This window comes from Chiloscyllium plagiosum, chromosome 1, assembly GCF_004010195.1.
Source record: "Chiloscyllium plagiosum isolate BGI_BamShark_2017 chromosome 1, ASM401019v2, whole genome shotgun sequence".
Lineage (NCBI taxonomy): Eukaryota > Metazoa > Chordata > Chondrichthyes > Orectolobiformes > Hemiscylliidae > Chiloscyllium > Chiloscyllium plagiosum.
In genome coordinates this window covers 28,164,875-28,181,520 of record NC_057710.1, presented here as the reverse complement: position 1 = coordinate 28,181,520, position 16,646 = coordinate 28,164,875, and the positions used below count along the sequence as shown (strand labels likewise).

Genomic DNA, 16,646 nt, shown 5'->3' with positions numbered 1-16,646 from the left:
TCCGGAGGTTATGACCCTTGAGGACCTGTGCTTCAATTTCCTGCCTAGTGCTTCATAATGCCCAAACAGGTCCTCCACCCTAGTCTTGCCTATGTTGTTGGTACCAACGTGGACCACAACAACTGGATCCTCCCGCTCCCGCTCCAATATCCTTTCAAGACGGTCGGAGATGTCTCTCACCCTGGCACCGGGCAGGCAACACACCATGCGAGACTCCCGATCCGGCTTGCAATGGATACTATCTGTCCCCCTAATTATAGAATCCCCTATAACCACTACTTGTCTATTAGCTCCCCCCTCTTGAATGGCCTTCTGGACCATGGTGCCTTGGTCAGTTGGCTCTTCCTGTCCAGAGCCCTTTTCCTCATCCGTACAGGGAGCAAGAATCTCGTACCTGTTGGACAAGGTCAAGGGCTGAGGCTCCTGCACTCCTGAACTCCGGTTCCCCCTACCTGCCTGACTTACAGTCACACTCTTTTGTGCCTGATCACTAGCTGAATGTGAATTACTTAATCTCCCAGGTGTGACTGCCTCCTGAAACAAAGTGTCCAGGTAACTCTCCCCCTCCCGGATGTGCCGCAGTGTTTGAAGCTCAGATTCCAGATCATCAACTCTGATCCGGAGTTCTTCCAGCAACCAACACTTGCTGCAGATGTGGTCACTGCCGTTCACAATGGGATCAGCCAGCTCCCACATCATACAGCAACAGCACATCACCTGGCCAGCCATCTCTGCTTAGTTAGTTAATTACTTACTTTGTACAAGTATGAGTTAGAATACCTTCTGATACCTCTCTGCTATAGTTTTTTTTACCCTAAAAAGGGACTTGATGTATACACACACAAAAAAAACGAAGTAAATTTTTAACTAGTCCCTGGTAAAGAAATAAAAATCCTTACCTTAAAAGATTTCAAACTGCAGTGAGGCTATTGTTTTCTGAACTTTGACTGCAAAAAGGTTTAACTGTTTTTGAGGGGATTGTTGATGTTTGTTCAGGTGATAATGGGAAGAATTCTTCCATCAGTCTATTCCTTTCCTAATTTGTTTCATATTGGATGCCAGGCTGTGTCACAGGCAATAGATCTTTCACTTGCTCTTCAGGTGTAGGTCTGGCTTTATCGGTTTCCAAGGAGTTAGAAGCTACAAAGGACCCAAAACTAACAATCTTTTAGCTGCTTCTTTCAGCCAATCTTGGCTGTTGGTTATGTGCTGACAGATTCAAAGTAACTCTGAACAAACAAGAGCTTATGTTTTCTGATGGCCTGACAGCTCTATGCCTGGAACCCTCAATCCAATCGAGTGCATCAGAATGCTCAGATTTAAGGTTTTACTTGAGAAAAGTTATTCAACTGATCCCATTCTTGCCACTCCACTCCCAACGACATCACCTCAGACCTCTTTCCATAGATCCTGACCTGACACCACTGGACAGACTCCTCTCACTAGCACCCCTGTCCCCTGTGAGACCTCATTTCACCCTCCCCAAGGTACACTCTGATCCTGCTACCTGGCATTCTACTTAACTACTCTCCCAGCATCCTAACATCACACCTGCCTTAGATAGCTGCTGTCAAATGACAAGTACTAAGTAGCTGTCTGGATCTTTACATTTTAGAATATGACAGCTGATGGCTGTAAAAAAAAAAAGATGAGGTTAACCTTTTCTCTGACAGTTCTACACCATGAAATAACTGTCAGAATAGAAGAATGGCTGTGCATTTCTGAAGGAACTCTGATCAGAATCTTTCGAGACATTCTGACATCCCTTTTTTTTTAAAAAAAGGGGGATGGAGTGTTTGGCAGGGTGGCAATCTGTGATAACTGCTACTTGGAAAATCCAGCTTATCATCTTTGAACACCATCCATGGCCATGTTTCACTGGTAGAAATGCAAATTACTGTTTTCAATTTCAAAGTTTTCCTTAATTCTAAGAACATGTGAATAACTGTCTTTTTACTGAACTGCAACCTTCATGTCTCTAGCTTCTTGGCTAAATGAGGCCACCTGCTTTGAAGTTCTTGTCTGTCATCCTGGTGAAGATTGGGCCCCTATTGAGAGAATTAAGTGTCGTAAAATCTAAGCTTGTTTGATTTTCTTAGCAATGCCCATTTTCTACAAAACAAAATACTGAATACTAAGATGTGTTCGAGAACGTGAATTATTAACTGGATATTTGCAACGCCTATTTGTTATAGAATACCAGTTAGTATACCTGGACCTTAAAAATTTTGGATGACGTTGGATTGCTTTGGATTAAATCCCAGATGTTTGTTTTTAGATTAGATTCCCCACCGTGTGGAAACAGGCCCTTCGTCCTAACAAGTCCACACCGACCCTCTGAAGAGTAATCCACCCAGACTCATTCCCCATATTTGCTCCTGACTAATGTCACGGGCAGTTTATCATGGCCGATTCACCTGACCTGCACGTTTTTTGATTGTGGGAAGAAACTGGAGCACCCGGAGGAAATCTATGCAGACACAGGAACAGACAGTCACTCAAGGGTGGAATCGAACCTGGGTCCCTGGCACTTGAGGTAGTATGCTAACCACTGTGAGCCACCATGTTGCCCCTGATTTGACAAGGAAGAGAGCCGTCACTTGGCTGATCTTGAAAGATATTCTGCTGGATGCACCCTTTAAACTTTAGAAAGCAATTTTCTTTATAATTTGTATTTAACTTTGTGCTTGGATAGTTGCCAGCAGGGGAATTGAGACTTGGCCTCTACCTCTGTGGCAGATGTTGGAGATTAGAGTTGAGAGCATGGTGCTGGAAAAGCACAGCAGGTCAGGCATCATCCATGGAGCAGGAGAATGTGTTGCCTGACCTGCTGTGCTTTGCCAGCGCCATGCTCTTGACTGTACCTCTGTGGGCCTAATAAAACTATAGAATTGACTAATGGCTGTGAGGTTCTCTTTTTAACAAATAAAAAGGCTGCTGGCACCAATTTGTGTTGCTGTAAATCACACGTACATATCTCTAAGAGGAGGAGAGCAGAGACATGATCCAGAGGAGGGAGAAATTGAAATGGAAGGGGTAAGAAATCGGGACCCAGGGTGACTGTTGGGATCTGGGAGAGGCCTTTCTGCCACCTGGGCTTCCTTGTCTCTGTGTGCACTAGCACACACATCCATTATCTCCTCCTCTCCATAATACCTGGTGTTGTCACTCTAAGTTTTGGGAACAACCTGGATAGTGAATTCAGTAAAATCCTTGGAAAATATACAGTCTTAACTTCTGTTATCGCTAGATATTGATCATATTTAAATTGTATTGTGAGTCGTCCATTATGTGAAGTAATCCAAATTGTTTTTAGAACAATGTCATGTGAACAACTAAAATGTACCACCACGCTTTGACATCTATACATCTTGTGAAAAACCCACATGAATGTAACACAACTCAACAAGTTAAACTTCGCGAACCAAATTGGCAATGACCACCAGGCATGCTCAAGCACTAGGCCTGGGCACTGAATCTGATAACTAAACTATGTAGCTTTGGCCTGATCCCCTTGAGACAGGAACAAACTGAGTCAAGGGTGGTGATAACACAGAAAAATTGAAATCTAACACTGAAATTAAATGAATAAACATGTATGATAGGGTCTTGTGGGGGGGGGCAGGGGGGAAGAAACCCAAATTTTGAAGGGGAAAACCTAGCATCACAGGACCAAAAGTAGAAGATCTAGGTGGAAAAACAGGAATGGAAACATTTATTGTACCCCAGTAAAAAATTGCATATGCAGTACCACACTTCCACATGAAGTCAACATGATCACTTGTTCAGAACTGTGCTGTTCCCCAAATGAACATGTGCATGGTTGCCAGTGTCAGTAAACATTGCTTTAAAAAAAAAGAAACTGTAATATGTACCCAACATTTTGGTTAATTTGGAAAATAAAAGTAATGTTTTATTACAGCTAACTTGTTTGCCAGTAAACCTAATCTTGCCACTACATTGTGAATTGCTTTTGGAGCAACAAAGCAACCCATGCATTGTGTCTGGGGTTTATCCATGAAGAATATTACTAAACCTGTCCTTCCATTACAATTGCTGTGTCTGGTCCTTGCATTTCTCAGTTGCTTTCACCTTTTATTGTTTTGATGGGAAGTCTGTTTTAAAGTCTGGTCAAGCTCTACTTTTAAAATAAGTTGCCTTGTAATAAATCCAGAAGTTGATCTTTAAACAGGTTTTTTGTTTTAAATGGGCACCTCCTGAAGGAATGGTGTGATTGAGTTGAACAGATTCCATTTTTGTTAATGGCAAGCTATGCTTCCCTGTATTTGGAGCTTTAAAAAATGAAAACTTTTTTTATTCCTATAGGATGTGGGTGTCACTGTCGCATAAGCCAGGATGAGTAAGGACTGTATTTGTCCTTCCCAAAGGACATCCTTTTAAAAGAAAAACTGTCTTGTATGTTGAATGACCTATGGTTAATTTACTGAAACTACATTCTATTCCAGACATATTGCTTGTATTAGGTTCCAGCTGCTGTGGTGAGATTTGAATCTTTGTCTGCAGCCCAATAACCTTACCTCTAAGTTACTGTTTCAATGACATTACAATTATATCACTACTGTTAATCATTATATTTTTCAATTTGAATTTATTCTTTCAGATACAAAAGACGTCTCCTGCTCAACGATTTTAATGATCATGAAAAGGGTTACTCTTCTGAAAGGTATAGATGAAGTGTTTACAGGATTAATAATACATGCTTGATCACAATGTACTACACAACAATGTATTACAAAGTTTTTCCTCATGATATTGAGACTAAAATCAAATAATTAAATTTCATTCCAAAATGAAGAGATGAAGGTAGAATGTTTGAGATGGATTTTTGAAATTTCAGTTGCGTGCTACAAACCAAAGAAAGGATTTGCCTTGCTGTAACCTCTGCCACAGTGCAGTATCCCCTGCAGATGTTTACTAGCATTTCCTGCTTTGAGTGTTAGAGTTCCTTGATTACATGCAGGTTTATATTGTTTCTCCTGCAAGATAATTGAGAATGGGATTTTATACACCTGAGGCTTTATATCTGTAATCTTACCATGTTGGGCTGTGGCATCTGAAACTGGTTACTTTTTTCTAGTTTGGGATTTTAAAACTGGGGAAGTTTTTTTTTTGAGTTGGGTTAGAGCATATTGATCACAGAATGGTTACAATGCAGAAAGAGGCCACTGTGTCAGCACACAAAGAAATGCATTGACTGTCTAATTAGATTTTTTTTCCTTCACTAATAATGTCTTGATTTGAGGATTAGGAAAATCTCTTAAATCTCTAATTACTCATTTTCAGCTCGAGTGGCTCCAGAGAATCATTGGCACCTTCAGAACTTGAAACTGATGAAGTAGTATTGATGAGAAGACAGAAGCAAATCAACTATGGAAAGAATACTATTGCATATGATAGATTCATTCAGGAAGTTCCCAAGTAAGATCTAATACTTTTTAAAATTCTTGCCCAAATATTCTTGAAGTTAGATTTTCCTTTTTGGCCAGGCTTGGAGTTGGGATAATTTAAACTCAATTGACATTGACCATACTTGATTATCTGTGGTAAAGCAAAAAACGTTAAAGTTTTTTAGTTTGATCCAGAGGTGACTGGTCTATAATGAATATGACTGAGACTGCTACCAAGAAAGCATGACATAAAAATCAAAAGAAGTGTGAATGCTGTAAATGAATCAAAAATAAACTGCAGGAAAAGCTAAGGAAATCTGGTAGTATCTGGTGGAGAGAAATCAGTTAATGTTTTGGATCAAATGATCCTTCCTTTTTCTCTCCACGGATGCTGCCAGATCTCCTGAGCTTTTCTAGCAGTTTTGTGTGTTGCTGGAAAAGCACAGCAAGTCAGGCAGCATCCGAGGAACAAGAGCATTGAAGTTTGGGGCATTAGCCCTTCATCAGAGCTTTTTCAGCAAATTGTTTTTGTGACCAAGAAAGTTTATCTGTGCTTTTTTTTTAATGCTGAAGAATCATGATCTTGCTCAAATTATTTGTTATAACTAGTCAAATGCATTGTAAAACACTTGGTATTTGGATAATATTCCCAGCTTCTTTCTTTATATAATCACATGGCTCAAGTTAGTCAGAATCGCTCTCAATGGATCCTCTGAAGAGGGAACAAATTAAGTCTTGACATTCCTGAGAAATAATGGAACCCATATATTGGGTGCATTGTTTTCTTGCAATGCTTAATCTAAACTAATTGAAACTTCCTGTTTCACAATGAACCTATTTTTATAATACATGTAGTGTAGAAGAATCAGATGTTTCAGAGAGGTTGGGGCTTTGGAAAATAGATATTGAACGAAGTATGGTGATAGGCAGAGGACCAAAGAGACTTTGGAAGATCTGTATTTTAAACATTAGAATCGAGCAGCAGGAGTAGGCTATTTAGCCCTTTGTGCTTGCTCCACCATCTAGCTCATCAGTTGGTCCTTTTTTTTTTTTGCCCCTCTCCCCCCCACATCCTTTTTTTGGTCCCTTTTTTAGTCCGAAGAACTATATAAGAATCTTTCTTGAAAGTCTTGTGTTTCAAATCCCTCGGCCATTTCCTATAACAGGGAAAGGTCTGCAGGCTCGCCACACTCTGGGTGAAGAAGTTCCTCCTTATCTCTGATCTAAATAGACCACCCCTTAACAGCAGACTGACTCTGATTATCAAGAGCATCCTTCCTGTGTTAATCCTGTCTAGATTTGTTAGAACTTTCTAGGCTTCTGAGAATTCTCTCGTGAAAATATATGATGACTGGTTGGGGTCCAAGCACTGATCCTTGCACTACCATACTAATCACTACCTGTCACTTGGACAAAGACCCACTTATTTCCAATCTTGCCGGTTTATGAACCAGTTCTCCGTCCATTTCGGTGCACAATGCTCCATGCCCCATTTGAGGTTTAAGTATCTGAGAATCCTGGAGATGGGACAAATAGAGCAGTGTTCGTATTCAAACAAAACTACAGTTTTGAGACTGGGGACTCTGAGGCACTAGGATTGATTGGTATGTAAATGGATCCTGATGCAAAGTCTGATGTGAACTTGTTTTTGGTTTATCTTCAATTGAGTATGGAGGATGGGAAATCAGTCAAGACATGACTGGGATAGTCAGATTTGGAAGTGTGATCTTCACTAACAGCTGGACTGATCTAGGTGATGTTATAACATGGTATAAAAGGAGGCAATTTGGTCTGAGGTCTAATTAAAAAGCCTCCCAGATGTTGAAGATCTAAGATGAAAGTCTGATAGGATCAGAGAGAGAATGTGACAAAGGTACAGTAACTGGAGATAATTATGATGGACTTGAGTGAAGCGAAGTTTGGACAAGATACAAGAGCGGATATTGATAGTCTGTTTGAATGTGCAATGCAAGTGTTGAGGAAGGTGGTGAAGCTGGATGTGCTGTCAAATATGAAATGAAGGTTGGTTCTACCAATGAACAGCATATAGGTGAAGAGGGCTCAGAACTTCAACCCCACAATCTTCCAGTCTGACCAGATTTTTAAATCCTTTGCATATGAAGAGTTTGAAATTATTCTGATTTGGCTCAAGTGGTTCATTATACAACGACATGAATGAATAAAACAGAACATTACACAGCAGAAGTCTTTGATTAAATCATGGTTTAAAACTGTTTCAGTAGATTAAAACTCAGTCCCATCGTGAGTATATATCCTTACACTCACAACAAATAGCTGTTAAAGTCCTTAGAAAATATAACAAACACATTCAGTGATTTTGTAGTGCATCTAAGAGATTGTAGCCTTTTCCTGAATGTATCCATTTAAGATGAGGACTAATTAGAGGTATTCATAACACTCCAATAGTATACTGCGCACAGTATGTCTTGTTTAATAATAGCGTCACTTTATCTGGTTGTCTTTTGATGGCTAACTTTAGATGAATATGGAATATGCTGTTGATTTATACATTTTTAAAGCAAGTTATCTTTGTGGACTTGTAAATTCTTTCTTTCAGACATCTTCGGAAGCCAGGTGTTCATCCAAGGACTCCCAACAAGTTTAAGAAATTCAGTCGTAGATCCTGGGACCAGCAAATTAGGTTGTGGAGAATTGCACTGCATGCTTGGGATCCACCTGCTGAAGAAGGCAGTGATTTACAAGCAGTGTATGTTCAAACTTATTGGGTATCAGTTTGACTAGAATGGAAGATCTTTGGGGTGCAGTTACAGTTATTGGTTTAGATTTTGAAATAAATTGTCCAGAATCCATTTGTAGATGGTGACCTTTTTGTGAAATAAGGCATAAAGTTTTGTCTCTAGTTGATGCCTACTTGGAATGGTGGGTTGAGCATTATGGTAATATTGCATTAGTTACAAATGCTTAAACTGCAAGCATCTTAGAATCCTCCTATGTCTTTCAGTACAGAGTTTGACTTTGATATGGAAACTGAATCTGTGAACAGCTCAAGTGAGAGTCGAACAAGCCTCCATGATGAAAGAGGATGCACTCCCAGTAACACACGTGCACCATCTCCCCAGGTAAACAAATCAATCTTAAATCTAAAGGATAGCTTGGTGATGAACTTCCTATGTGGATACAATTGATAGGGCAAATGAATGTGTGGCTAAGTAGCTGGTGCAGGGGGCAAGGTTTCAGATTTTTGGATCATTGGGATCTCTTCTGAGGCAGAGGTGACCTGCACAAGAGGTATGGGTTGCCCCTGAACTGGAGGGGGCCAATATCCTGGCAGGGAGATTTGCTAGAGCTACTTGGGAGCCAAAGTAAGGACCGTTCCCTTCAACAGTCCTTGGTTTGTGCTACTCTCCCAACCAATCCCCAAACCTTCAGCTGCAAATCCTGCTGGTCCACCACCCCCCTCACCTCCATCCAGGGCCCCAAACCTTCCTTTCAGATGAGACTGAGCTCCACTTAGCCTTTCTTCCAACCAGATTTACTGCATCAGGCGCTCCCGATGTGATTTTCTCTAAATCGGGGAGAGCAAATGTAAACTTGTGGAACAGTTCAAACATCTCAGCCCGGCCTGCAGGGACTGACCATACCGTCCAGTCACTGCCCACTAAATTCCCCTTCCCACTCCCTTTCTGGCATGATCCCCATCCTTGCCACAACAAACCAAACTGCACGTTGGTGGAACAACACATCTTCCACCTAGGCGGCTGACAGCCTGGAGCACTCAACATTGCATTTTGTTTACCAGCCACCTACCAGACTGATTCCTCCCATTGACTAAACAGGTCGTACCCTCTCCCTGTCTTCACTTATCCCGTCTTCACTTATCCCAACTTCACCAATCTGCTTCCGCCACCCTCTTTATCTGCAGCTCCCCTTAGACACACCCCCAGTCCTGAAGCAAAGTTGCGCCCAAAACATCGACTTCTCCGCCTGCTGTTGCTGCCTGGCTTGCTGTCTCCTGATTGTCTATGGAAGTTAGACTAGGCAGACAAGAGCACAGCAGGGAACGAGGGAAGATATAAGTTAAACTGCATATATTTCAATGCAAGAGGCCTAACCGGTAAGGCAGTTGAACTCTGCATAGATGCAAATGTGGGATTGGGATATCGTAGCTATCACAGAAACCTGGCTGAGGGAGGGACAGAATGGCAGCGCAATGTTCCAGGGTACACACCACCTCTTCTCTCCTTAAGGGAAGAGGGGGAGTGGTGTTTTTGATTGGGGATAACATTACAGCACTAAAGATATTCCTGAGGGATTGTCTAGTGAAGCTATATGGATGGAGAAATAAGAAGGGAGCAATCACTTTAGTGTTGTACTATAGGCCCTGAATAGTCACTGGAAAATTGAGGGGAAATATATGTAGCGAGATCACAAAGCAATAATAATATTGTAATGGTAGGCCACTTTCCAAACTTGGCTGGGATTGCCAAAGGGTTTGGATGGGGAGCAATTTAAGTATATTCAAGAAAACCTTCTCAATCTTGTATGCAGATGGCCTGACTGCGAAGGGACAAAACTTGATGACTACTTAAATGGGAAAAAAAGGCAGACAAATGACTGAAGGGTTACTGAGGGAGCTCTTTGGGACTAGAGTTCATGATTCTGTAGTTTTAAAGTAGTTTTGGAAAAAGGATACATCTGGTCCAAGACTAATATTGATATTAGGAATTTTCAAAAGTTGATGGAGTGTATTGGGACACCTGGAAGGGGGGAGGCTTTCAAAAGTGAAATAATGAGCGTCCAGGGCCAGCATGTAGACTGAGAGGAAGACTGTGTAGAATTTCTAAGTAACTGACAAATTGAAATGGTCAAATAGGTGACAGATGAAATTCAATGTAGACAAGCGGGATGACACACTTTGGCATGCAGAATGTGGAGAGACAGTATACAATAAGGGGTACAATTCAAAAGGATGTGCAGGAGCGGAGAGATTTGGGAGATCAAATAGTGGTTTTAAAAAGAGAATACAGCATTCTCTGCTCCATTAATGAGGGCATAGAGTCCAAGAGCAGGGAGGTTAGACCCATTGAGTTTTACACAATACCTAGTGCTACATTAGAGAAGGATGTGAATAAATTGGAGCGTGTGCAGAAGAGGCTTAAGAATTGTTCCAGTGATGAGATACATCCGTTAGGAAGATAGATTGGAGAGGTTGGGACTATTTTGTGTGGAGATCAGAAGGCTGAAAGGAGAATTGATTTCAGAATCGTGATCTAGATAGTAGATATCAGGAAGGCTTGAGGGAAGGAGATAAAAACTGGTTCCCACTTGTAAAATGACCAAGAACCACAGCATGCAGTTTGTTTTGCCAAGGAAATAGATGTGAAGTGAAAGCAGAAAAAGAAGTTCGGGGTAGTGCAGATCTTGAATGCAATGCCTGAAGTCTGATGGGAACTGGTTCAGTTAAGGCATTCAAAAAGGCATTAGATGGTTTAAATAAAAGCAGTGTACAGGGTTGTGGAGAAAGGCAGGAACTTAGCTCCAATTTGAAGCTTTCAAGAACCAGTGCAGACATAATGAACTGAACACCACCTTTTTGTGAACTGTAATAACCTTTTATTCTTTAAAACAAGTGCTGCTCATGCATTCAAGACTCTGATCAGCAACTTTTAGAAGCTTTGTGCAGAAACTGAGAATTTTTACTTGTTTATGAACTAGTTATTTTAGGTCAACCCCACCCCCAATGATTCCATCAAAAACTTGCACATAGCAGTTGCTCTGCTGGTTTGCATCCATTTTGAAAAAAATTACATTTCTTTGCCAGAGTCTCAGTTGTGGTGAGGTCTTCACAAATTTGATTCAGCCTGCCCCTTAATGCCTAAAGATGAGGGGAATAAGGAATGATATGGGAGATGGGTTGGGCAATGTTTTTACAGATCTCTGACATAGCCCAGTATGTGGTGTTGGTGAGAAATCTTGTTTTTTCCTCTGAAGTTACAGTATCAAATTACATTTCCAGCAAATGACTTCATGTTTTGTTTTTAGATATCATCCTCGACTCCAACCAGGGAATTTGTCTACCCTCATGTGGGCAAGGAGTTTGATTTGCAAGCTTGTCTAGCTGAAACCAATGAAGCTGGTTCTTGGCTAAACTAAAGGAAGCTACTTGCTGTTGAGAATATTATCTTGATGAACCAGGTCTACAAATGCTGTGGTGATCTCAGAACCTTTTAAGGAGTTTATTGTATTTTGCTTTGCCCATATTGTATGCCACTTTGTGTGGATTTGTCTGTAATGTGCAGTCTGGCAAATCCATTAATGTAATTGCTTTTTTACCTTTGACAGAGTGCAGTGGGCAAGACAGTGTCTAAAATCCAATGTTGAAGTTCAACATTTTCCTCAAAATAATTTACTTGAGTTAAGTTGACTCCCTTCTGTCCTCCTCTCTCCTCTTTCCCCCCCCCCCCCCCCCCCCCCCCCACTCCCCTGAATGTCTTTGACATATGGCTATCTCAACAATTGAGGCATGTGATTGGAGTTGAGATTACAGATTTGAGCCTTTTCTATTTCTATGGAGGTGGGAATATGAGAATTAAGACTATTTCTGACCAGTAGTTGTTAGATTACTCCATTGTTATGTTTTCAGTGTTTTATTCTTGGAGCAGAGTCAGTTATCTTGATGGAAATCAAATGGAATGGCTGCAAATTGCAACAGTTTCCCATTTGACATTGAATAAAGTTAATACGTTTTAAATCTTGGAAATGTTTGACTTGTGAATTTTAAAATACTGTCGCTGTTTGCGATTTAAGAGATCTGCATAAAAGTAATCCACTGACATATGTCTAATTTCCTAATGGAAGACTGTAATACACTCTTTTGTACTGATTTTATTTTGTATTTATAGCAATTTGTTGTGCATGTATCTAGACTCCACTTAGATATTGTAGACATTTGAAATGATTTGCTATTAGAATACAAATTGTTGAACTTAGCATTTTTAATATTTCTATTTTTTTGTAAATCTGCAGCTGTACAATAAAACTTTAATTGCTTACATTGGCTTGTTTTTTCTCATTTCATTGAATCATAAGTATTTCAAAATGGTGCTAGATAGTGGTGAACCCAGTTGAAGCTTTTCACAATTTTACATGTATTCACTGTAAAATATACATGACAATAAATTATCCAGTTGGTCATTCATAGTTTTGGGTTGCGCACACATTTGTCCTGACTTTGGGCAGTCACAAATCTGAGTAGATTGAAATGGAGAAGCATCTAGTGAAACAAGTTGACCATGTAACTGACTGACTGTGGAATGAGTATTAAAAAGACAAAGTGCTAGAGAAACTCAGCAGGTGTCACAACATCCATATGGAGAATGTTAACATTTCAAGTCTTAAAATTTCAACTGATTGGCTGGAAAATGATTTGTTTTATGCTGTAATGATAAAAGTGGGGATGAGGAACAAGTAAAACAGATGGTAAAAGTGTTTAAGAGCAAATGGTAATACCGAAATGATATAAAAGTAGGTGTTAATACTAAGAAATGGTGCTTCATTTTGAGCAAACCTGTGCAAAAAGACTCTAGTTTTGTGGTCATCATTAGACGTTGAATTAAAATGCTACCACTGTCACAGTTGGACTTGAATCTGTCTGATTATTTGTGAAGACACAGTAGATTTGTAATGGATATTTGTGCACACACTTTCTCAGAAATGGGAACAATTAAATCAAGAAAGGGAAGAACCTGATGGACCAGGTGAAGATGAGAAGGATGGAAATTGAAAGCTTTAAATTTCTTTTTTTTTGCAATCCTAGCAGGAAGCAGCATTGGTGTTCAGCCTTTAGTATAACAAGGAAAGCAGTGCGAACAGGTTGGAGTGGGACTAGAATAAAGACCCAATGACCCTATTTCTGCTCATCTCTTGTAGACAATGTGGTTACCTATACACCTTTGCGATTTTTGAGAAGATTTTGTAGCAGGTTGATAGGTAGTAAGTTTGCTCATTGAGCTGGTAGGTATGTTCTCAGATGTTGAGTCATCATGCTAGGTAACATCAGTGAGCCTCCGAGGAAGCACTGGTGTTCTGTCCCGCTTGCTATTTGTCTTGGTCTGTTAAGGTGGGTGATGTCATTTCTGGTTCTTTTTCTTAGAGGTTGGTAAGTGAGATCCAAATTAATGTGTTTATTGATAGAGCTCTGGTTTGAATGCCAGACCTACAGGAATTCTTGTGCTTATCTCTTGTTTAACCTGACCGAGAATGGATGTGTTGTCCCAGTCAAAGTGGTGTCCTCCTTCATCTGTGTGTAAGGATAACTGATAACTGGTCATGCCTTTTGGTGGTTAGTCTCCTGCCTGTCTGTCCAATGTAGTGTTTGTTGCAGTCCTTGCAGGGTATTTTGTAAATGACATTCATTTTGCTGGTTGTTGCTACAGGATCCTTCAGGTTCATCAGCTGTTTAATGTTTTGGTAGGTTTGTGGGCTAGCATGATGCCAAAGGGTTGGAGTACTCTGGTAGTCATCAATGTCTTTATGGTAGTGTGGCTAGAGCTGTTTTAAGAATTGACAGACTGGTTTGTTTGTTTATCAGGTACCTGTTCTTGAATACACTGTATAGGTATTTTCTACTCCTAGTTCCTGGGTGCTGCAGTGTGATATAGCCTGTTTTTAAATGTCCTGATGCAGCTCCGTTTGTGGGTGTTGGGATGATTGCTCCTGTAGTTAACTATCTGGTCTGTTGCTTTCCTGTAGAGGGTGGCCTGCAGTTCTCCATTGACTGTTCATTCCACTGTCATCTAGGAAGGGGAGTTTGTTGTTGTTCTCTTCCTTTTTTGAAATTTTTGTCAGTAAAGGATGGTGTTGGATGATACTGTAGGTTTCCTCTGTTTTGTGATGACAAAGGTGTCATCCACATAGTGGACCCAAAGCTTGGGTTGGATCATGGGAGGACTTTTGTTCAGGTCTCTGCATTACTGCTTCTGCTAAGAATCCTGATACTGGTGATTCCATGGATGTCCTGTTGATTTCTTTGTAGGCCTTGTTGAAGGTGAAGTGGGTAGTGAGGCACAAATCTACGAGTTTGATGCTGTCCTTGCTGATAGTTGGTACTGTCTGGTGTTCTGTCTCCTTGGTTTGTCTAGTAGTGAGGTCAGTGTTTCTTTGGCCAGGCTGATGTTAATTTGAAGTGAATAAAGCTGTTATGTCAAAGGAGACCACTACATTGTCCTCTTCTATCTTGGTGCCTTTGGTGTTCAGGAATTCTTGGATGGATGTCATGAGTCTTCTAGGTATTTTCAGTATACAGAAGTTCTTTTGCTGGTCTGTATGTTGGTATGCCAGGGAGTGAGACTATGGGTCTATGGGGCCCCCCTGGTTTATGTACCTTGGGTAATCTGTAGAAGTGGGGTGTGTTGGATCTATCAGGTTTCATTCTTTGAAGATCTGTCTTGTTAATTTTGCCTGACTTATGGAGTTTCTTCAGTTGTGCTGTGAGACGGTTTTCTAGCTGTGGAGTCTGGTCTATAGCCACCTGTTAGTAGATGTCAGTTTCTGAGCAGTGATGTCACCTTTTCAATGTATTATGTTCTGTTTAGGATGATGGTCATGCACTCTGTGCAGGTATGATTACAATATTTGTCTTTCCTGAGTTCTAGGGCTTGCCTGTGTATTGAAGGGGTGTTCTCCTCTTCCTGCCTAGTGTTGGTGCTACTGTCTGTCAGGTGGTCTGCTGGGTTTCTCCCATGCTTCTGTAGCCTTTCAGGGTTAATTCCAATGCTGCTTGAAAGTAACTTTATTTTTCTGCTTGTCTCTGTGGTTGTAGTTCATCCCTCCTTACTGGGATGGCTTTTTCCATGTCTGTTAGTGGTTGATCCAACAGGTTCTTAATCCAGGCTTTTGAATTGTCTGTGTTCTTTTGTGAGCTTGTCCAGGTTTTCTTGTTGGGATAGTGTTTTTTTTTCTTTTTCTTGGTCTGTTGTTTGATGCTGATGGCTTGTTCGAATGTGCTTGTCCATTCCTGGTCAGTTGCATTGGTATACAAAATGTTTTGGTGCACAATTTTCTGTTGTAGTTGGGCAAACACTACTCTTTGCCCAATGTAGTGTTTGTTACAGTCCTTGCACGATATTTTGTAATTGACATTAGTTTTGCTTGTTGTCTATGTGGGGTCTTTCAGATTTCTCAGCAACAAACCCAAACAAGCAAACAAAACACATCCAGAAGAAGGCGTTTGGTATGCTTTCCTTTATTGGTCAAAATATTGAGTACAGGTGTTGCGAGGTCATGTTGTTTTTGTACAGGATATTGGTTAAGCCATTTTTGGAATATTGCGCGCAATTCTGGTCTCCCTCCTATTGGAAAGATGTGAAACTTGAAAGGGTTCAGAAAAGATTTACAAGGATGTTGCCAGAGATGGAGGATTTGAGTTAGAGGGAGAGGTTGAACAGGCTGGGGCTGTTTTCCCTGGAGCGTCGGAGGCTGTGGGGTGATTTTATAGAGGTTTATACGAAGGCATTCATCTAGGAAATAGTTGTTTGTGGGTGGTGCTTAGTTGGATGGTGTTGGTTTCCCATCTTCAGGTGAGTTTGTGTTATGCATCCATAGGTGTTAGCAATTTTTGAGAAGGTCTGTGGTTCACATATTAGGTAATCAGTGAGTCTCCGGTGAAGCACTGGTATTTTGTTCGTTTGTCTTAGTCTGTTAAGGTGGGTGATAGCAATTCCCATTCTTTTCCTTAGAGGCTGGTAAATGGCATAAAATTCACCAAAGAGGAAGAGAACAACAACAACAACAGACTCCCCTTCCTAGTAGACACAGTGGAAAGAACAGTCAATGGAGAACTGCAAACCAGTGTCCACAGGAAAGCAACACAGACTCAACTACAGGAGCAATCATCCCAACACCCACAAACAGAGCTGCATCAGGACATGATTTAAATGGGCCACACCACAGCATCCAGGATCTACGAGCAGCAGAAGAAAACTCCTACACAGCATACTCAAACTCTAGCCACATTACCATACATCAAAGACATCTCTGAAATGACTACCAGACTACTCCAACCCTTTGGCATCATGATAGCCCACAAACCTATCAACACACTGAAACAGCTACTGATGAACCGAAAGGACTCTGCAGCAACAACTGACAAAATGAATGTCATTTACAAGATATTCTACAAGAACTGTCACAAACGCTACATTGGAAAGACAGGCAGCAAATCTCCACCAGGGTAAACCAACACCGATTACATCCATT

General features: G+C 40.8%; 1 protein-coding gene across 2 annotated transcripts in view; it reads left to right on the top strand.

Moving 5' to 3' along the window:
• Window positions 1-12,444, top strand: part of LOC122559704 (stem-loop binding protein) — a 27,603-nt gene extending 15,159 nt beyond the window's left edge. Inside the window, exons 4-8 of one of the 2 annotated variants that reach the window (XM_043709655.1) lie at window positions 4,622-4,684; window positions 5,305-5,439; window positions 7,987-8,136; window positions 8,392-8,509; window positions 11,433-12,444. In XM_043709655.1, coding sequence (XP_043565590.1) covers window positions 4,622-4,684; window positions 5,305-5,439; window positions 7,987-8,136; window positions 8,392-8,509; window positions 11,433-11,543 — 577 coding nt within the window. In that variant the 3' untranslated portion in view covers window positions 11,544-12,444. The remainder of the gene's footprint in view (window positions 1-4,621; window positions 4,685-5,304; window positions 5,440-7,986; window positions 8,137-8,391; window positions 8,510-11,432) is intronic. The other variant, XM_043709731.1, reaches the window with a different exon arrangement.
• The last annotated feature ends 4,202 nt before the right edge of the window (window positions 12,445-16,646 follow it).